The following is a 22,089-nucleotide window of genomic DNA, read 5'->3' as shown; positions in this document are numbered from 1 at the left end:
AGCTCTCTGCTGTGGCCAGGGAGTGCAGTGGAGGATGGCCCAAGTGCTTGGGCCCTGCACCCCATGGGAGACCAGGATAAGTACCTGGCTCCTGCCATCGAATCAGCGTGGTGCGCTGGCCGCAGCGCACTGGGCACGGCAGCCATTGGAGGGTGAACCAACGGCAAAAGGAAGACCTTTCTCTCTGTCTCTCTCTCTCACTGTCCACTCTGTCTGTCAAAAATAAAAATAAAAATAAATCAACACCCATCATCTTTTATCTGACATTGTCGATATTTTTGAAGATTAATTACTTATTTGAAAGGCAGAGAGGCAGAGACAGAGAAAGAGAAGTCTTCCATCCTCTGGTTCATCCCCCAAATGGCTGCATTGACCGGAGCTGAGCCAATCTGAAGCCAGGAGCCTGGAGCTTCTTTCAAGTTTCCTACGTGGGTGCAGGGGCCCAAGCACTTGGGCCAGCTTCTGCTGCTTTCCCAGGCCATAGCAGAGAGCTGGATAGGAAGTGGAGCAGCCGGGACTCGAACTGGCACCCATGTGGAATGCCAGCACTGCATGGGGCGGCTTTACTCGCTACACCACAGCACCGGCACCTGACATTGTCTTTTTAAAGTGTGTTATCATGAGAGAATTTGTGATTCTGATCTTTGTTGCCACTGGGACAGCCATGTTACCTTGTTCCTTCTACCTTGTCTTAGAAGTTGACAATGTTTAGCTACTCAGGTATCACTGAATGCAGCCAAAAGACCAGGGATCAAACTGAGACAGGACTGAGTGGCTACTCTGCATCTGATGACATGTTTTCTCCAAGTACAAAAGAAGAAAAAAAAAAAAAAAAAAACAGTTTTTTTCCTTCCCATAATCTGTCCTGAGCCAGATTTACTCATAGCTCATGCAGAAAATTGCTTTCCTGCAGCTGACGAGCTGTGGGGTCTTTGCTGTGACACTGTCCCAGGCTGAGTTAAAAGCACCATAGCCAGTGCACGGCCACAATGCCCGGAAGCTCTGGGGGACATGAAGGGCACCCACGGGCCCGTGCCAGCCACTACCAGATAAGGAGGACAGCAGTGCTTGGGCCAGCTAGTCTGAGAGAGCTCTAAGGAAGGAGACACAGGAAAGACACATCCTCGTTATCCAGCACAGGATGGAAGGGCCACTGTGCCGAGCTCAGAAGCCTCCACCCTGCAGAGGGAGAACCACGCCCTGCTAGGATTTCATGTAACTGACCTCCCTTTCCTCTGTGACACGCAAGGATTTCTCTCAACTGGCGTGCTAGGTCCAAAAGACCTTGAGATGCGAGCATTAAGGTTTATTTAATTTGCAGGAAGAGAAGTCTTCCCAGACAGTTGGCTTTCCTTCTCCTGAAGCTGTTGGATAGTGGAGTCTGAATTAGAAGGGTAGAAGAAGGGCTTCCAATTTTCCCTTCTTGTTTCCAGAAAGTGAGTCGATGGATCCGGGCCTTCTGCTGGCTCTTGGTGCCACCGCGCTCTTCTTTGGCAGGTGCAGAATTCTGATCTCACGAAGCAAGGCTTCAGCTGAGGGCTGCTGGTACCATCGAGGGGCTTAGAGCAAAGACCCCTCCTCCCTACTTCTCAACCCCCTCCTCTGTAGGACCCTCACGAGAGCACATGCTGCAGGCAGCGACTGTGAGAATTCAGTGAGATAGCCCATAAAATGGCATTCGACCCATGAAGAGCCCATGATGACTTTAGCAGGTGTCAATATCTAAATATCACCAGTGATGGAGGTGCCGCTTGCTGGGGTTTCCCTTACAATCAGGACGTAGTTTGATTCATCTGCCACAGGCACCAGACCCTGCTCCGGGCTGCCAGGGCCAGGTGCAGCACATTCATCAAAGGGTACCCCATTCGCTGTGTGTTGCTGGTTATCTCTGGAGACGAGTCAGTGGCTGGGCCTGACCCCCACCTTGGAGCCCACCATGCATTGTTCCTCGTGCCTTCCTGATGTCATTCCAGTTTCCCTTCCTCACCGCTAAGCAGGAGTGTCACAGGAACAGGAACGCGTGACCACCTTCTGGGTCCTCGGCCCGGCGTGCTTCAGCTGGGCACTCATTAGGAAACAGGTGCTTTCTCTATGCCTTTTGTGGAAGGCACTTCAAGGGCCTCTCTCCACTCACACAGCCAGACTTTTATCACGAAAAAGCATTTTCAAGAGAACTCTGTGTTTCTAATTTTTCTTTGCACTTAGAACCGGAATTAGCAGAGGGAGTAGGATGGTACGAGGGTGTTTCACACAATTCGTGGAAAATGCAATTAAGGATGTTTGTTTTGGTGCAAAGACTTTGAAATCCATTCATATGAAATCCATAAAGTTCATGTAAATATGTATGGTGGGGGAAAAAAAACCATGCATGGACTTCAAAAAATGCATCAAAATGAACTTGTCTTTTCATTCCATTTTTCCACAGACCTTTTTCTAGTACCTTTGTATACTTGAGTCTGCTGTGAAATCAGAGTAAATCATTCAAGCAGCCCCTGGGAATTTTTGAGACCAAATCTGACTGCAAAACTACAGATTTCCCATCCTAATATGTAACTAATTCATACGTACACTTTGTGATCATCTGTTCTTTCACAGGGGCAGATGGAAAAGGAGTGGAAGTGGCACGTTTTGCCCTCCAGCTGCTCAGAGCCACTTTCCCCAGCCCAGCGAGGCTGGGACTTGTGCTTGCTCCCTGGCCATGTTTGGTTTGCACAGGGACCGTGGCTGTTGCCAGGTTGCCACACATGAAGCCAGGCATGCTCCAGTGCCATGCGGTGTGGCAGCCCAACCCTCTGTCCACTTGGTGTAGCTTCTGCCCAAGTGAGCCATCTGCGTCAGGCCCCTGTTTCAACAGCCAGGAAGCAGTTGCTTTCGTACTCAGTAGCAAGCACTGTTTTTTTGTACTGCCGACCTTGGAGGAGCCTTGTGTTCTTAGAATTCCCCCAAGTTTCCAGGTGGGTCTGGATCCCCACAGTGTTGTGTTTTGGCTCGAGGAGGTTTGGGGACTATTGAGTTTCAGGGGAGGGCGGCTATGACCGTCCATGCCCAGGTGTGCAGATGCGCAGCGCACTTACTCCCGGGATCTCAGCAGGCCAGGCCAAGGTCATGGGGCAATCTTCACATGAGCCTCTTCCCTCGGGTTGTAGGTCACTGGCATTCGGTAAACCCCTAAGTTTTTTTTTTTTTTTTTTTTTTGAGTTTCTTCTTGTCATCTGATAATTTAGTATCAAGATAAATGTCTTCCTGGAAAGCTCAGATGCCTGTTAAGTAAGCCATGTTGGTTAGGTTATTAGAAATATGATCTCTGCCCTCACATACGTTGTATTTATCACTTTTATTTTCAAACACACAAAAGGAAAAAAACTAAATTTATAAATGTTCATAGAAAAAAAGTGGAATTAAAAGATGTTTATTTCAGTGCCAAAAATTTGGAGAAGAATGCATAGTTTTTTTTTTTCATAATGTACACTTTCCATGAAGTTTTTGAAGCTCTCTCGTAGCCTAAATTCTGTAAACTCCTTGAAAAGGAACTATCCTCCCAGAATTGCTTTCTGAAATGAAAAATCAGGAATGTTGGTATAGAAAGCTTGATACTGATCCTTTGGATCTCACAGTTTAATTCTGCCGTGCCGGCCGTGCCGTGCCGTGCCGTGCCTGAGCCCAGTCTGACTTCGTGTGGGCCTAACAGGCGTGTTCTGGGCAACACCTGAGACTGCTTCCAGAGCTTGCAGCCAGAATGTCCACCCCCGATGATTTTTCTTGTCCTTGTCAGTTTTGTTTTCTTACTATCTGTCAGATATCATCATCATGCTGTTTTATTCTTGGAATCAACCTAGATATAAATGAAGTATCTTAAATCAGAGTGGTTGAAGAGTGAATATTGCAAAATTCAATTCACATTAACACAGCACTAAGTAATACCTGTAATGTATTTTATTTAATGATTTTTTCCCCCTCATAGTCAGTGTTGATTAAGTCAGGGCTTCAGCTCCATGTGTACTGCTATTGAATTGTCTGCTGTTTTCATACGTTGCCACTAACAGGGATTCAAGACATTTGGGGCCAGTTCTGCATTTCTAACTATTTCCTATTTGGCTGTTTGTCACTGCATGGATATTAAATGCCAACAGAATGTCGGCAGTGGTCATTTCTATAACGAAGGTTGAGAATGCATTTTAAAGCGAGCTCCTCACATAGGGTACGCTCAGGATGAATGAAACCCTGGGCAAGAGAAAAACAGTTCAAGTGACACTAACTGCCTTCTTCCCGAAGTCAGGTAGTCGGCATAAGCAGGCCGGAACTCTTGGGTTTTCTATTGTTCGTATCGATTCGCCACTTCTCCAGCCGTTTTCATCAGCGAAGTAGCCTGTTGAATCTTTTCTCACTCAATTCGACAGCACTTCCTCCAGCCCTGAAAGAGGCCGAATGACTAATTTTCTTGTCACTTACATTTTTGCCGATGTGAGACAGTGTCACGGGGCATTTTCTCACCCGGTGATTTTCTAAGACGGTGAGGCGCGCTGCGAGACCCAAGGAAGCTGGAAATGGAAAACGCCGTAATTAAGGCTCGCAGCTCCATCCCCCAGGAAGAACCGACTCGAACATTTCTAATAAAAATGGAGACCAAATCCACTGCTCCCTGGGAGCGTCTCAGGTGCCCAGAGGGACATCTTCAGTCCCCTGTGCTGGGAGGGCGTGGGAACACGAGAACAGATCTTCTCCAAAAGTCTGTAATTTAATAGCCTGAAGAAAATCTGTTTTTTTTCTTCTCCCCCATTTCCACTTGCTCTTATCATTTCCTCAGAATTATTCTTAAACTTGGTTATCTGGATATTTTCTTCTTTTTGAGCAATAGCCCGCTGTTCCTCTCCAGGAGTGTATCACTAGAGCTTGAAGCCTAATCTAATATCTTTTACCTCCGTGTGTTTAATTTCCTTCTCCAAGACATCCATTTTATTTGGTTATGTTGTTCAGTAAAGTCATCCTCTTTATCCGTTACCAGGCTGTGACATTTACATTGAGTGACTCATGTATTTGGGGTCTTAAATGGTCCCAGAATTCCAGCTTGCATTATATTGAAAGACAAACAAGAGTCTTTGTGGGAATGATGGATGGCTTGAGGATGCCACTCACTCCGTGCCCATCCCGTTCACCGAGGAATTTTCATCTACCTATTTCCAGCTCTCGAGTGCCACTGGGACCCAACCGGGACAGGCACCAGCAAAGGCACTAGGGAGCAGAAGTGTGTGGGGGCTGAGGCTGTGCCTCCCGCTGGAAGCCCTCCTCCCCGGCCCCCGCGAGGCTGCTGTCTCCCCTCCTAGCATCTCCCTCTCTCTGGCTGCTGTCTCCCCTCCTAGCATCTCCCTCTCTCTGGCTCCCGCTGCTGCCTACCCTCTGAGTGGGAACAGGGGAGCTCCCAACGTTGCATCTTCTCCCCCGCCTTTTCTCCTGCAAAATCGTCTCCATGCACGACTCCTACATGTGGGTCTCCAGCCCAGGCCCCCTCTGCTGAGTCCTCACAGACACCCTCCAGGCCGCCCGGACTGCACTGAGCCCTGCCTCCCCACCCCCCCCCCCCACGGCTTTCAGACGTGCACTGATGCCCTCGTCGTTGAGCTGCCCTCTCTTTGCACTCCCTGGAGCACCTCCTCTCTCTTCCGTGCCTCCCTGCTTGCTTTCCCGAGGCATGTGTCAGCTCTCCCTCGTCCATAATCTCTCTTCCTCTGGTCTCTCTCCATTCTGGGCCTTTCTACACACATACACTCTACCCTGGTTACCTGTCAAGTGCAGATCAGATCCTGCTGCTCCTCTGTTGCAAGCCCTCCCGTGATTCCGAGTTTCCTGTCCCTACCCTTTGCAGTCTGAGCTCGGCCTCCACGCACCCATGGCAGATCTCCCCCACCTCTGGCTTTCTAGAATGTGTTCTCCATTCAACTCAGTGAAGACCCGTCAACTGTCACCTTGTGTGTCGTAGATTCAGCTGGTCTTTCCCAATGAGTTGTGAAGGCTGTTGAGAGACAAGCCTGTCTCGCTATTTTTAATTTTTATTTATTTTTCAATTTTATTTGAAAGGCAGAGAGAGACACAGAGAGAGATCTTCCATCTGCTGGATTCACTCTCCAGATGCCCACAACAGCCAGGGGTGGGCCAGGCTGAAGCCTGGTGTCCAGGTCTCCCACGTGGGTGGCAGGGGCCCAACGTCTTGGGCCATCCCCTGCTGCCTCCCAAAGTGTACATCGGCAGGGAGCTGGATCCGAAGTGGAGGAGCTCTGCCAATATAGGACCTGACATCGATGTCCCAAGCTGTGTCCTAACGGCTGCTCCACATGCCCTCCCCAGCTTGCCTATTTTTAATTGTTGTCCCTTCCGCTGCTAGGATAGTCCTTGGCATGTGGTCTCCTCTTCACGTGTTCCCATGAATAAATGATCCAGCAAGAGCTTATGCCTAGAGGGCTTCCTTTCTCTTCTTCTGTCCTCTAGTCCCTGAGGACCTTTGTATTAGAAGGTTTTCCCCACCAGATACACTAATTTCCTTTCCGTCTCTATGAATTTGCTTGTTCTAGACACTTCATAAGTTGAGTCTTGCACCACGTGGCTTGTTATGTCTGCTTTCCTCCACTTAGTATGGTGTTTTCAGAGTTCATCCATGTCCGTTGCAGGCATCAACACTTCACTCCTTTTTATGACTGAGTAATATTCCATTGCACAGATGAACACAGTTGCTTTATCCATTCATCAGTTAGTGGCCATTGATTGTTTCTGCATTTTGGCTATTCCGAATAATGCTGCTGTAAACAACTGAGTCCAAGTTCTTGTTCATATAATCTTCTTGGGTGTACACCCAGGATTGGACTAGGTGGGCCGTATGTTAAATTGTTAAGGAGCTGTTGAACTCTTTTCCACAGTGATTACAGCGCTTTGTGTTCCTACCAGCAGGGTGGGGGATTCCCACTTCTCTGTATCCTCCCCAGCACTTGGGACTGTTCATCCTTGTCCTTGGTCACAGCCTCCTAGTCAGTATGAATAGCATCTCACTGTGGCCTGGATTGCCATTGCCCTGATGACGACGAGCCTGAACATCTTGCCATGTGCTTGTGGGCCAGTGGTGTATCGTCTGTGGAAATGTGCCTGTTCAGATCCCTTGCCCATTTTTTTTTTTATTTGGGTTGTCTTCTCACTGTTGAGAGTGTTCTTCATAGGTTCAAGATGTAAGACCCTAACCAGATAAATGACTTTGCAAATAGTTTCTCCTGTTCTATGAGCTGCCTCTTCACTTTCTTGGTAAGTTCTAAGAAGGACTAAAGTTTTTTTTTTAATTTTTTATGAAGTCTGCTTTTTACTTTTTTTTTATTTGGTTGCTTCTGTTTTTGGTGTCATAGCTGAAACTAACAGGCATTTTAAGCCCTTGATCACCTTTCACAACACTACCCCCAAAGTGAGTATGCTGTTTTCTTCTGAGTCCTCTGCAGAAGTCAGCTAGTTTACTTCCCAGTTGTGTGAATTCTTAGACTCACTATTGTTTTTGGCTCTTTCTTTCACTAGCTTTCAAATATATGTATCCACAAAATATAAAATATCCTTGAATATTGTAGAGTATTTGATTCAGAGCAGCATCCCTCAATCAACAGCTGTTCCTGAGTTGTCACTTTTTTTTTTAAAGATTTGTTTATTTATTTGAAAGACAGAGGTACAGAGAGGCAGAGAGAGAGAGAGATCTTCTATCTGCTGGTTCACTCCCTAGATGGTTGCAATGGCCAGAGCTGAGCCGATCTAAAGCCAGGAGCCAGGAGCTTCTTCCAGGTCTCCCAAGCCCTTGAAGTGGAGCAGCCGGGTCTCACCAGCGCCCATATGGGATGCCAGCACTGCAGGAGGTGGCTTTACCTGCCACGCCACAGCGCCGGCCCCTGAGTCATCATTTTTACCAGGTCTCGCTGAGCCCTGGATCTGTCCTTGCAGAGATACATCACCCTTTTCTCTCCAACACCTGTGTCCTGCCTTGCCCAAGGAGGCCTGTTCTCTCTGGTTCTGCATCTTCCCCTTCCTCCCTCCATGGAGGGGCATCACAGGGCTTCTTAGTGGTGCTCAAGGCCACTCTCAAAGGCTCAGGTAGTTTCAGATCTTCAAGTAACCCTTTTACCCCTTCCACATGCCCAAAGTCCCATATCCTTCACTTCTGGAAATACACAAAGAATAAGTGTAAACTATCAACACTTTTGAACACGCCCACTGATCGAACCATATGAGGTATCTTTACCTCAAAAAGTCCGTAGAGAATGCATAGTATGAGGAAAGCATGGACTTTAAAAATTTTTGCACCAAAATAAACTTGTTTTTTTCTTCCTTTAAAAAAAAGTATTTGAGAGACAGAGTGAGAGAGAGTGCTCTCCCAACTGGTTCACTCCCCAAATGTCCACAGTGGCAAGGGGCTGGACCCAGGCCAAAGTCAGGAGCTGAGGACTCAATCCAGGTCTCCCACATGGGTGGCAGGAGCCTCTGCTGCCTTCCAGGGTGTGCACTGTGGACACAGACACCCTCACCTATACCACCAGACCAGATGCCTGTCCCTTATCTTCTAACTCTGTTTTCCACGAACTTTTTGAATTGCCCTCATAGGTGCTGGTCAGCACTGGTGTCTCCAATCCTTGAGGGCACTCTGCACCCTTCTTAGTGGTGCACATCTCCCAAGGGCCATCCGGGAACTCCGATGAACTCAACATCGCTTCCTTACCTCAAACCACTGAGACCTCCTGTGAGCAGCCCGCCTTTCACCTGTGCATCCTGTGACCATGAGCCCAGTACCATGGCTGCAGTATCCCCTCACCCCCCAAAGCACCCCCAAACTCTCTCCGGCTCATGTCATTCTCCGTGCCTGAGATGCTCATCCTACTCCTTACCTCACCCCACACCTGTCTGCTCCCTCCCTGCCCCCACTGCAGAGACTTCCCTGTCCTGATTGTCCCTGCAAGGAGGGTTTGCCTCATTCTGCACACTTGTCATTTAAGCAGCCTCCTGGCTGCCTCGGACAGAAGCCTGCTGGAGATGAAGGCGGCATCTGTCTTGTTCTCCGGTCTCATGCCCATTTCCTAGCACAGATGGGCACTGGGGGCACTTTTTTTTTTTTTTTTGAATGGATGAGCACTTGAGTAACCGTGGGTTTGCTTTTTGAAAATGGCTGAGTCACTGGAGATCAAGCTTGCTCAGCAGACCAGCATTGGGTTGAAAAGGCACCCCAAAGGCCCGTGCACGTGTGTGGTATGTTGACCCAACTCAGGGCCAGACCATCTTGTCACGCTTCGCGCGTGGCCACTTAAATGAAGATAGCTTTGAAGAAAAGCGTATCTGTCCGGAGCCCCGCGGGGGGCGTCTGTGTCCATGTCCATCTTGAGCTCTGTGAGTCCCATCTGTCGGAGCTCCTCCCCCTGGATTTCCGAAGACTCGGAGCTCTAACATTCTGGCTTGTTTCTGGGACAGAGGCCGCCAGAGGAGCCCTGTCTCTTCTGTGTTCTCTGGGTCAAATGGAGCACGCTTTGTCACTGTGGTCATTAACTAGTCAAGGGCACAAGGGGCCTTTTAGAAAGTTTGAGGAGACTAAAGTTAAAAGAGACATTGATTTTGGTGCAAAATTTTTTTTAAAAAATCCTTGCATGGTTTTTTTCAAAATACACATTTTCTATGATCTTGTTGAAGACTCTTCAGATACCTTTGAAATTCACATTTGGCTTAAAGAAGCTCAAGAAACTCATGATGGGTGAGAAGAGATACAATGAATTAGTGCTATATTCCATTCTCTCCAGAGTGCCTATTTGTGTGTGTGTGAACTATTCAGTATATAGTAAAAAGCAAAAATGTAACATTTATGTGAGCTCTAGAGAATTCTGAAACACGCCCCTGTTCCACTCCCTGCCCCCCCCCCTTTCCCAGTTGGCATCTTTGACACCTTGTTGTATGCTCCCTCTTCCATTCCCATGCCTGCCTCTGTCGCTTTTCTTCATGTGTGTGTGTGTGTGTGTGTGTGTCCTGGGCAACATGTTTCACTTCCCTGTTTTTTAAAGCTTACATAAATGGAATCTCACGAAGCATGTTAGGGACTTGGTTTTTGTTTTTGTTTTTTTGTTGTTGTTGTTGTTGTTTTTGTTTTGTTTTTGCTGAATGTTATTTTAAGTTTTATCCATTTCAATACACATGCCTTCAGTTCCCTTATTCTCAAAGCTGCTGGATGGTGATCACCGTGTGAGTGCTTTCATCAGTGGAAGTTAAAGGTGTTTTCTTTCTCCCTTTCACTTTTTGCCGTGGCCTGCACAATGAGTACGTTCACACATGTGCAAGAGTTCACATACTAAGGAGTAGATGAAATAACGTCAAGAGGTGACGTTCCCGAGAAGTGGGGCCGCCTGTCCCGTGAGCGGGCACTGAGTTCCCGTGCACTGCATCCTCTCTGAATTCCAGCACTCTCCATGCTTTGTGTTTTGCCTGTCTGGTGTAGAGAAAATCATATCCCACTGAGACGCTGAGAAGCCCTGATTTTTAGAGAGGTGGAGCATCTTGATGGCCATTCCTGGTTTATCTGTAGGAAAAGCTTATGTCTTTTGCCCATTTTTCTAGTGGGTTGCTTGTGTTTCACTTACGGATTTGCGGGAGTCCATTGTACATTCTGGACGCCAACCCAGCCGTGTGTGTGTGTGTGTGTGGCACATGTGTTCTCCCACCGCATGCCGTGTCTCTGCCTTCTTTATGGTGTGGTGGTGAACAGTAGCTCTCGGTTTAAATGTGGTCAGGCGTACTAATCTCCTTTATGCTTTGTGATTTTGGTTTCTTCTCTAATAAATCATGCCACAGCTAAGATCATAAAGAGTTTGCCTCTTGCATTCTTCTAAATTAAAAGCAAATATCATTTGTTTTCATCTATGCAGAAGTCTATTTCAAATCAAAAGCTCTCTAGCGTCTCCTTCTAAGTTTTCTTTACCTAGAATATATCTAGCAGCATTACTGAGTACACATCACTGGGTATACAACATTGGGTATACATAACTCGTACACATCATTGGGTACACATCACTATATACATCACTGGGTACACATCACTGAGTACCAGCAGTGGACACTAATCCTAGGCATTCATTGATTTACTCAATAAATGCCACGTGTAGCACTAGCAAGCAGACTGGCTTCTGTGACCTACTTGGCCACGCCTTAGTCCTTGGCACTTGTGAATGTCATCTGAATAAAGAGCCTTTGCTGCTGTCGGTTAAGGATCGTGAGATGAGGAGACCATCCTGGGTTATCCAATGGCAGGGGTCCCCCTAGGCAGCAGACGGAGGAGAGGCACGCAGAGAAGAGTGTGAGGAATGTCTCCACAGACACAGACTGGGGAGACACAGCTGTAGGCTCAGGGAGCTGCTACTGCTACCTAGAGCTGGGAGAAGCAAGAACCAAGTTTCCCTGGAGCTTCTGGAAGGAGCACAGCTCTGCTGACTGGGGGCTTCTGGCCCCCTTGCCCTAGAGAGAGAGTAAATGTTTGGTCACTCAGCTTGTGATCATTTACAGCAGCCATGAAAAACAAGTGCAGAACATGTAAGGTGAGAGTCAGATGTAAGAGGTGCAGCCAGCGGTCCTCAACCTTGCTAGTCCCTAATACAGGGGAACTAGACAAAGTTCGTGGAAACATGGAATGCAAAGCTGGGCTTATTTTGGTGTGAAAAAGAAAACCTGAAACCCATGCATAGTTTGTGCATAGCACATACTTCTTATGAACTATGTAAAGACCCCTTGTATGCGTGGATTTCAAAATTGTTTTTTTAACCCGAATAAACTTGAATCATCATAGACTAAGGGATGGAGCAAACAGTGCAGCAGTGGAACTTCACGGTGCCTGAATTTCCCGGAGGGGTGTGTGGTTGGCTGGCACCTCCCAGGGCTCCAGAGCTTGGCTCCCCCCCCCGCCAGCTATTTGGAGCACTGTTGGGGGAGTTCCAGAATCCACAGAGGCTTGAGAGCAACCAGCTCTCTGGCTTGATGGTGTCAGCAGTCAGGGCTGCACAACCTAGGAAGGAGAGCTAGGGACAGGTACGTCAGCTGGTGTAGAACACACGCTCTGACGTCAGGAGGCAGTCCCTCCCGGCCACTCTGCCAGCCTCAGGATCCTGTCCATGCTTCAGAAATGCAGAGAAGGGCCAGGCGGGAAGAGTTGCAGGGGTTGAAAAAAAAATGGAGTCTGCAATACACCCTCTTCCCTACAGTCCTTTTGTTTCTTTGATAACGGAGAGCTATTCCAAGATAGAAAGTTGATGGTGTTGAATGACAGCCCACTGACCCACAGCCGGAATAAATAAAAAGTTGTTTGTATCCTATAAAATCTATGGGTATAGGTTACTCATTTAAGCCGCAGGTTGATGGTTCTAACCCACACATTTAAGTGAGTTGATTTGTCTTCATTTGGAGTCTTAACTTGAACTTCAGCCCAGGTCGTCTAGAATTCAAGATATTAGCTGGAAGCAGTACAGGTTAGACGACCAGGTTGCAGTCCCAGTTCCACCAGCGAATAACTGTGGCTGTAGAAAACCACTGAACCCTGAGCTTGCATTTCCTGACCAGTAAAATGGAGACCGCAGGACGTCCCAGCTCCTTGGCGGGTACCGAAAGGCGATCTGCTTGCCCTAAAGCCGGACCTGAGCTTCCCCATAGCTTCTCCAGCACATTCTCTCTGAAGTGGGAGTCTTAGCCCACATGAGGGGGTGGGGGAGCAGGGCACCCAGATTGACCCTGCTTCTCTTTGTGCTGGAAGCCGGGCAGGTGGCTCACGCGTGGTAGTCCACTCCATCCTTCCAGCAGCCCCAAGAACACATGTGCATGTTCCCATTTCACACTGAAGGCAACTGAGGTGGGAGCAGCGTGCCCTGGGTCCCGCCTCCACATAGACCTTTCTTCCACCAAGAAGCAGGCTCCTCCCCCAACGACGAGCTGCTTCCGTCATTTCTAAAATCAAGGCAGGTTACAATTAGAATAACATTGGAGGGACAGGTTTGGATTTTCAGGCCCAGACAACCCAGCAGATCAGTGGAGTGTGACTTGGAAAATTCTACTGGAAGGTGGTTTTTTTTTGTTTTTGTTTTTGTTTTTTTTTAATTCTATTTATTTATTTTGGAAACCAGAATTACAGAGAGAGAGGGAAAGACAGAGAGAGACAGATCCGCCGCATCCACTGGTTTGCTCCCCAGATGGCTGAAACAGCCAGCGCTGGGCCAGGCTGAAGCCAGGAGCCAGGAGCTTCATCTGGGTCTTCTGTGTAGGTGGCAGGGGCCCAGACACTTGGGCCATCTTCCACTGCTTTCCCTAGGCCATTAGCAGGGAGCTAGATAAGAGGTGGAGCAGCCAGGACATGAACTGGCATCTGTAACAGTTGCAGGAAGCAACTGTACCCCCTGTGCCACAACACCATCTACAACACCAGCCCCTAAGAGAAGTTTTTGATAAAATGTGATCAACAAAGACATAGAGCCTCTTTAGTCAAGTAGAGGTATATTAATAATAAAACTCCGATCTGAAAATGTATTCAGAGTAGATTACTAAAGAAACGCAGAAATATCCACAAGGTGGAGTTTGGGTCAGTAATTTGAATGTTCTCTGAGTTGCATTGATGCCAAGGGGAAAATTGCTCTTGCGGGAGATACTTTAGGACTGAGCATTTAGCCTGTCGTGTAAGACGTCGGCTTCCCATACTGGAGGACTTGGGTTCAGTTCCCTGCTCCAGCTTCTGATCCCGGCTTCCCACCAGCAGCAGTGATGACCAAGTAATTGGGTTCTAGCCCCACACATGGGAGACCTGGATTTTATCCCCAGCTCCTTGCTCTGGCCTCAGACCAGGTCCAGTTTCTCTCTCTCTTGTTCTTGCTCTCACTCTGTGTGTGTATGTGTGTGTTTGTGTGTGTGAGTATACATGTGTATGTGCCTCTCAAATAAGTTTTAAATTTTTTAAAGTACTGCACCTTGTGCGATGTTTCATGAGAGAGTATTCAGAGCAAAATTTGAAGTCGCATGTTTGTTAGTGGGCTTTTTTTAAGGGAACAAAAGGACAATGACTGGTATGGAAATGGACATTGGATTTGTGACCAGGGACTTCTGTAGCCACCCTCTGTCAATGAGGTGTCTCTGATCACCCACTGGTGGGCCTCGTATCCGCATTCAGTTCACATCTCTGTGTGTCTTACGGGGAGGAGCTCCCCCACGAGCACTTGGAGGTCGGCGTGACAAATGCCCTTTTTGTAGAATGCAGCCAGCAGTGAAGCTCTGAGGACACCGTGGAAGACAAGGTCAGATCGTGGACTGCTCCTCCTGGCCCTTGCTCTTGCTTCTACTGAGAGATTCGGCTACAGTCCCATGGCCGAGTGTTTCAAGGCCACTCAAAGAAATGACTTTGGGACTCCTGGGCCGTGCTGTGGAGTTGGGGTGATGCCTGTTTTCTCTCTGCTGTGCTGATGACACGCCCTGTCGTGGGCCACGAGTGAGAGTGCATTTGCCAAGCTCCTGGTCTCACCCCATCCCTAACGGATGTTTGTCTAAACAACAGCACCGGGGTTAGCAGCATCAACACCCCAGTTCGGGAGGTGGGAAATGTGTGTGCACAACACAGCGATAGGAAGGCAAAGTCGGGAACTTTCTATGAAATAAGCACTTCCTCCTTGGCAGGGAGTTCTAGAAACACCTTTTTGTTCTCTGTCTCTCCCATGGTGCCTTAAGGCAGCAAGCAGGCAGACCGTAATACTCACCGAATCCGAGAGGCCCCACCTTGGAAATTACCTCCTGTAAGTGGAAGGGCTGGACCTCAGCCTTGACAAGGCCATGTTTCTGACCGTTGGACAAGGCTGAGGGACTGCCATCCGGGTCGATTTGTGAGGTGTCACCCATGGCATCCCTTGTGTGGGTTTCATTGTGAGCCTGATTAACATAGCAAGGTACTTTGCAGATACGGCGTGCGGAGAATATTTAGCGAAATCCACACGCATTTCTGTTTTGTTTGCCATTGTCCTGAGCACTGCGTGTGGATGTGTTGGACACAGTGGGGCCCCTAAGGGAACAGCAGGGTGATAGTAGGCAGAGCATGACGGGTCTGGAGAGGGCCCTGGCCCACAAGCAGGCTTGTGTGGATAGCGGGAGCCGTGCATTGAGCGCTGACAGTGGGCCGCGGCGGCCCGAAGGCTCAGGTGGCTGTCAGCCCTAAGTTTAGCTGAGCTCTTTGAGTAATTTGTCACGCCTCGCTCGGCCCCTGCTGGGCCAGCACGTGCCAGCTTAGTGTCAGAGTGCCTGTTCGCCAGACGGCCACTCAGGCCTAGCATCCTGCTGTTCCCCGGACCAGCGGCTTGCTGGGGCCGTGCACGGAGGGCCGAGCCGTGGCGACAGCCAAGTGCTGTGCAGAATAAGCGTGTTCATAATGAGACGTGAATGGCATTAGTGGGTCCCTCTAGAATTGGGCCCGAGCAGGCGCCTCTCGCTGAGGAAGTTTGGCAGCCTGTTCATTAAGGCGAGTCACCAGGAGCGCAGCCACAGCCGAGGAGCCAGTCCAGGCTCAAGCTGCCCGGGCCTGGGGCTGTTGTGACCGGCCTCAGAAAAATCGTAAATCATCAGAGGGGCGTAGAAGCCCTGTGAAGCCGTCAGCCCCGTTTTCCTCGTTTAGCGGGGCATCGAGCAAGCTTAAAGGGAAAGTCTGCCTAGCGCTGTCCAGTAGTGCTTCTCACTGCTAGGAGCCTGGGCTGTGGCTGCGGCTCCCCGTCTTGTGTGGCTGCCGAGGACTTGAGATACTGCAAAGGGGGCCGGGGAACTGAGTCTTCATGTTTTAATTTTTGTTCATTAAGGCTTCCGATCAGATGGCACGCACATGGCTCACGGCTGCCGCATTGGATGGCGTAGCCCCGGAGCGCCCCCCGGCCTCTCCCCTGCTGTGAACGCCATCCTCGGCTATCACTAAAGCAGAAGAGAGGCAGAAGGGCCTGTGTCCATTTTACCCAAAGAAAATAGACATCCGCTGGCCAATTGTCAAATACAGGCTCTACTGAAAGCTAACTGGAAGGGCAGCATTGTCAGCAATGTATTTTTTTTTAAAGCGGTCATTTTGAAAAGATGGCTTGAAAATATAGTGAGGGAGGCCAGAGTTGCTTTTCTTCCTCCTGGTTTCCTGGAGGATGAACGTGATTTCCATCCTGACCCACTCACGTCTCCTAACTTTTGCGCTGATCCTGGGGGGACGGGAAATGAGATGCCAGGCCGACTTTCCCGAGTGTTAATTCATAAAGTCAGATGCACGGGGCCAGGCGCCACCCTGTTATTGGAAGTGCGTGATTCACCTTTCGGAGGAAACAGAAGCCACACACAAAAGGAGAAGATTTGCTTTCTGCCCTGTGAAAGGCTGCCACACACAGGGGTCCTATTAAGACAGCTGGGAAGTTGCTTCGGCCCTGTTACGCTTGTAAGTTTTATCAGTGACTGGTTTTTGATTACACATGTGAATGCTGTGTGTTCCAGACCACAGTTTTAATTAAAAGGCAATATTATTATTATTACTATTACATTGGGCACTCTTTGCTAGATTCACCCACCTGTTAGTCCTTGTTTCCTAATGCTCACCAATATCCCTTCCTGGCCCTCTCTTCCCGCAGAAACTTGTGGTCTCCTGTTTTGTTGGTGTGTGCACCATCAGGTCACCAGTTCTCGCTTGAAGAGTCAGCTCCTTGTGTCAGTGGGCTGAGATGGCTTTTATTCACTGGGAAACGCGGCAGACGCCCAAATAGGTACCATGGCAATCAACGGCTCTGGTTTGGGTTTTGGTGTTTGTTTGTTTACATCAACCCTGATCCTCCTCTGATGGGCTTCTCTGATTATTGGCTCACAAATTTCTGAGTGACAGTAACGTTGAGTGCAGAGGAAACCTAACAGGACCTTGGGTCTCAAAAGCAGCTTTCATTATTTAGGTGCGACGAGCATTTTGCGTCTTGTGACAATGTGCTGCAGAACCCCGGGAGGGATTCTTTCTCACACACAGAGGTGGAGGTTGCGGGAGCGTTCAAACCGCAGCGAACCCCGTCACTGCTGTATGCATGCCTTCGTACACGTGCGTTTGTCTCCTTAACCGATTTCCGCAGCTACGAAGAGCGAGCTCTGTATCTCGAAGCCATAATTCAGAACCACCGCGAAGTCATGACATTTGAGGATTTTGCAGCCCAAGTCTTTTCTCCCTGTCCCAGCTACTCGCTCAGTGGAACGGGTGAGTGTCTGCATTATTCTTGCCTCGCACGCTTACGACGAGCAGCAGATGTACACCTGTTTTTCACAGATAAATGCTTGCAAATTTAAGAAGAGCATTCTCCCTCTGAATCAACTAATGAATATCAAAAGGAATGATGACATTGATTTTCATTTGTTTTGTATCCGAGCTGTTCACTCCGTTCCTTTCTTCCGCTATCCTGTTAACCTCCGAATCTAGCAAGGTTAATGAACTTTTTCTCAGTCGTGCGCTCGGGCTCATTCAGGAGTGTGGGTTTCTTGCTGAGCTGGGAGGATGCTGTTTAAAGGCGATGCCTGAATCAGTGCTTACTTATCAAAAAGAGAGTTCCTCACAGTCAGGCCGTTGCTACTAATGCTAAATGGGGATTATGCTGCCGAGATGCCGGGGTCAGGGATTAACGCAGGAGACACGGAAGGGCAGTGTCCCCAGGCCTGTCATCTCAGTGCAGGGTGCACACTTCTCTCTGGAGTGGCCGGTATCGTGTGGACAAGGCGCCGACCAGAGCAGCACCTGGCATGGAACCCACTTTACACACTGGCTAACCATCGTTTCTGTTTATTAGGCCCTGTGGAAAATTGTAAAAATTTCCATGGATTTCCTTGTTTTTAGGCATTTATTCTTTTTCACGTTTCCAATTTGAAAAAAAAAATGTACTGCCACTTAAACTGATTATGTGATTACTGTTTTTTCCTGAAGAATAGAATTATTACTTGTAAATTTCTGCATGTAATTACAGATTAATTGCCTTTCAGAGAGTAAATGGGATATTTAGTCAATGCATGTTGAAATCCTCAATGAGGGGCCTTCCTTCATCTTCCACTGGTTTCAACACAACTGTTAGAGTGCTTAATAGATTTCTAACCTGTGTCAATTGTCTCTGCACACTGCCTCGCTTCTCCTATTCTGACTTGTTAACAAATATCTTACACACAAAGTGAAAAAAAATTAAATTCAGTGAAATAAATCACTTACAAATAAAATCAGCCATGCATCATTGTTTAACATCGCTGGCTTCAGTCCTTGGCTCGCGGAGCTTTGTTGGGAGATAAGAGGGAGAGGCACGCACTTGCTCAGGGAGCCAGGAGCAGCAGGCAGAAGGCACGGGAGATAAGCAGGCTGGCAGAGGTGCGGGAGCCGGGCGATTTACATAATCACGCCTCTGCTTCCTGGGGAGGCATCAAGAAACACAGGGCTGGCCTCTATTGATCTTCGTGGAACTGGAATACTAAACAACAGGAGAAAAGCTTATAACTTAAAGCTTTGATTAATGTTTCGTACATTAAAAAAAAAAAAAAAACTAGAACAGCTGTGAATTGAATTCTTTTATACACTCTGTATAAGACTCCCCCCCGCCCCACAACAAAAAAAAAATCTGTTTCGAGGGAAATGAAGATTTCATACCGGGTCTGGCTAGGGGTTTAAGATCATTGCTAATGTGGGGGAGAGTGAACATGGAGGATCTGTAGGCACCCCAGTTTTTTGAAGCTCTCATTGTGACCCAATGTCTTTATTTTTGGGGGCAGATTCTTTTTTTCTTTAATTTTTTTCTTTTTATTCTTTAATTTTTTTCTATTTTTGAACTACTGAGAAAGCTTTTTATGTTTTAGAATTTAAAGCAAACAAATCATAACTCAACGTTTACATTCCTTAACTCAACTGCTATATTTGTAAGGCTAATGATTATAGAAACAAGGAACAATGGACTTGATTTCCTGCGTGTTCTTTATCCCCTTTTTACAAGTTCACTTGATATTTTCCAAAAGCTCTTACCATTTAAAGCATCTCAGAGGAGTCAGTGAGACTCTCAGGAGCAAATTTGAGTTTTGGGACCCCCACCTTGGAGAGGACTGTAAATCTGCTCCTTGGAGAACACGGAGGTTTTCAAAGTTACTTAATAAGGAGGAGAGATTCCGACAGCATGTAAGGGTGGGCACAGGAACTTTTATAAAAGAAGCGTGAAACCGAACACGGCATAGCAAACCACCCTCAGCACCACGTTTCACAGTGCTCGTGGGCTAGGGCGGCCAGTGCTGAGTGGAGGTTTAGGTACAGCAAGGCGCGCCTGTCCTTGAGTGCGATGTTCCATCTGGGCCTCAGGTTCTCTTGGAAGGCTTTGCACATCTGCCTAGACCAACGGCGAGGAGGGAGCTAGGCAGGGCACTTGATTCGGAGGGAAACGGGGCGGGGTGCAGGACAATGAGAGTGGGCATTGCACCGCAGCTGGACACCTGCTCAGAGCCACGCAGTCTGTTCTCATGCGCACGCCGGGTTTTGCTTCTGAGGAATCCCGAGCTGCTATACTTTCACAGCTGAAAATGGGCTTTATGTAGTCACAGTGTTCTGTGTTTTTTTTTTCTTGCCCTGTAACAAGTGCAGTCAAACCCAGATGAGCCAGCCAGCTTACACTAAGAGATTGGGGTGAAGTCTGCTGCTCTTCCAAGCAACAAGCCAACTGGAAAAATTGACCCTGAGCGGCTTAAGCCTCCACAGTGCACTTAGGACCCAATCAGACCGTCTCTGGCCATCAGTGTCATCAAAGCAGGGCCCTGGGCTCTGGCACACACGCATATGCGCACTCTGAGGAATTAAGGGCCCCAAGGTTTCCTTTGTATCCTTAGCGGAAGAGGGAGAGACACCTCAGCAGTGGCGGCAGGAAGCCAGAATGCAGGCCCCAGCACCCGCTGGCCGGTCTGAGATCCAAGCTAGAGATGGACCAAGTGGGAGCTGCCTGGGCCCAATTGCCACCCCACCCCCACCCCCTGCCCAGGTGCTGCCGTGCTGGCAACCCAGGAAGCACACCCCCACCCCCCTGCCCAGGAAGCTCTGGGGGCGCTGTCAGCTACAGATGGGGACAGACGTAAGGGCTAATGTGTCAGTGATCACCTTTTTTTCCAAAAAGCTTTAAAAAAAACCTCATTTTCCTAGGCAGAAAATGATGCTTTAATATACTACCTTGTGTCCATTCCACCGATTACTTATCTTCATAGTGCCCGGTATCTAATAGATATTGGAGCTGCTTGTTTTTTTTTGGTTTTTTTTTTTTTTTTTTTTTTTTTTTGTAAACCTATCCCTGTAGTTTGCATTCTTTTATTGATCCACAATAGATATTCTAAAAGGTAGCCAGTGTTAAAAAATATTGTTTGCAGATGAACCTATGTTTTATACACGCGCACGCATGCACACACACACGCATACAAGGGTGTCTCAAAAAGTTCGTGCAGAGTATGAATCCACATGAGCCAGGTGGAATTTAACTTTCTAGAATGTCCCCATAAGTGCATATATGTTGGGGGGTGGGGGTCTAACTGTGTTTTCTTGCACACTACCAAGGAAGGCTGGTGGGGGGGGGTGGCAGAGAGGCCTGCAAAGAGTTAACTGGAATGGGCACCCTTGTCTGCGGGGAGGGGCTGATGTAATCGCTGCAGCTCACAGCCAAGTGCATCTGTTCACCATGAGGTCATTCTTCTGCATGCTAATGACATGGAAAACCAAGGCTAATGTTTGACATTATCCCGAAGGATGTAAATAGTGTAAATCTTTACTTTTTTAGAAGCTGCTCTTACAGAACAAAAGGAAAAGACAAGAAACTTTTACTTAGTCTTTTTTTTCCCCTGATTACAACGGGACCTTAAAACCTTAAGAGGAATCCACTTGTGTCTGCTGGCAAATGCATTCCAGAGTCACTGTTAGAGGCCCAGCTAGCAATGTGGTAGTCCAGAATATAGGTACGTCAAATTTCAGATCTCATTTTCAGTATCCCCAGGTACTTCGATCAGAAGTTGAAAAAGATCGATTTCTCCCTCAAGAATATCTCAAACCAAGTTCAGCAAGCGGTCCTTGTCTGCCAGCCTGGGTGGACTTGCACTTGCCCAAGATTCCAGCACTGCTCCTGGGTCTCGTGTTGCTGTAGAGAGCCAGCAGAGGGAGCACAGATCTTTATTTATTTGTCAGCCCCAGTAAACACCAGGACAGACCCTGCAGGCCTTCCTTCCTGCTCTTGACAGGACAGGCTGCAGGATCTAGAACAAGTGGGAGGAAGTTCCTCGCCACACTCGGTCGGGCTCTGCTGCTTTAACGGCGCTTAGACCGGCCGAGTCTGAGTCAGCCTTGGGCTGCAGCTGCCACTCTCGCTGCTGCACAGAACCTCAACCTTTCACTGTTCACTCAGTTGCATGGGTGCCCCCTGGGGAAAGATTATTATGCTCTCTCACCCCAGTGGGAGAGCCTTGCGATTTTTTTTCCCTATAACAAAGCCACTGTCCTGAGAAGATGGTGCCTGGTGTCACCAGGCCATTTCGGTGGCCAGTGGAATCTCACATGACCGCTGAGAAGCACACATGCCACTCACTGGTCCCAAAGTGAGTGTGCAATGTGCGAGCTACACAAGCTGCTGTTGGAACTCCCGGCCTTTGCCCACAGAAAGCCACGCCCAGCTTTCCCTTGCTGGGTCCTCCACGCCACGCACGGTGGTTCCGGTGCCAGGATATTGCAGCCTTGTCACTGTGCACACAGGTCCGTGGACTCTTGCACTGGGCAGTCGTAATCATGTAAATCCCATCCCTAACTTCCCTACACTCGCTCCCACTCGGAGAAGTGGCGGTCATGTTGCAGGTACACTCGGGATCTCTCTCTCTCTTTCTCTCTCTCTCTCTCTCTCTCCCTCCCTCCCTCCCTCCTGCCCTGTTAACAGGTGGTCTTAAGGTTTTGATTGGTAGCACTTCTTATGCTTCTTACTGTTCAGTTTCCTCCTAACTTTGCTGAAAGCAACAAAGAGCACCTTAGAGTGCTGAGCCAGAGAGGGCTTCTGGAAATGCCAG

General features: G+C 48.3%; 1 protein-coding gene across 11 annotated transcripts in view; it reads left to right on the top strand.

Moving 5' to 3' along the window:
- RALGAPA2 (Ral GTPase activating protein catalytic subunit alpha 2) overlaps nt 1–22,089 on the top strand; it is a 327,703-nt gene that overhangs the window by 291,744 nt on the left and 13,870 nt on the right. For 8 of the 11 annotated variants that reach the window (XM_089307358.1, XM_070052131.2, XM_051845326.3 and 5 more), the window contains one exon: nt 17,130–17,251. The exons of the other annotated variants lie outside the window; for them this stretch is intronic. In XM_089307358.1, coding sequence (XP_089163484.1) covers nt 17,130–17,251 — 122 coding nt within the window. The remainder of the gene's footprint in view (nt 1–17,129; nt 17,252–22,089) is intronic. 11 annotated transcript variants of the gene reach the window in all.

The sequence above is a fragment of the Oryctolagus cuniculus genome, chromosome 11 (genome assembly GCF_051225735.1).
Source record: "Oryctolagus cuniculus isolate XC-2025 breed Fujian yellow rabbit chromosome 11, ASM5122573v1, whole genome shotgun sequence".
NCBI lineage: Eukaryota > Metazoa > Chordata > Mammalia > Lagomorpha > Leporidae > Oryctolagus > Oryctolagus cuniculus.
The sequence above is the reverse complement of the archived record's forward strand: the minus strand, read 5'-3'. Positions and strand labels throughout refer to the sequence as shown.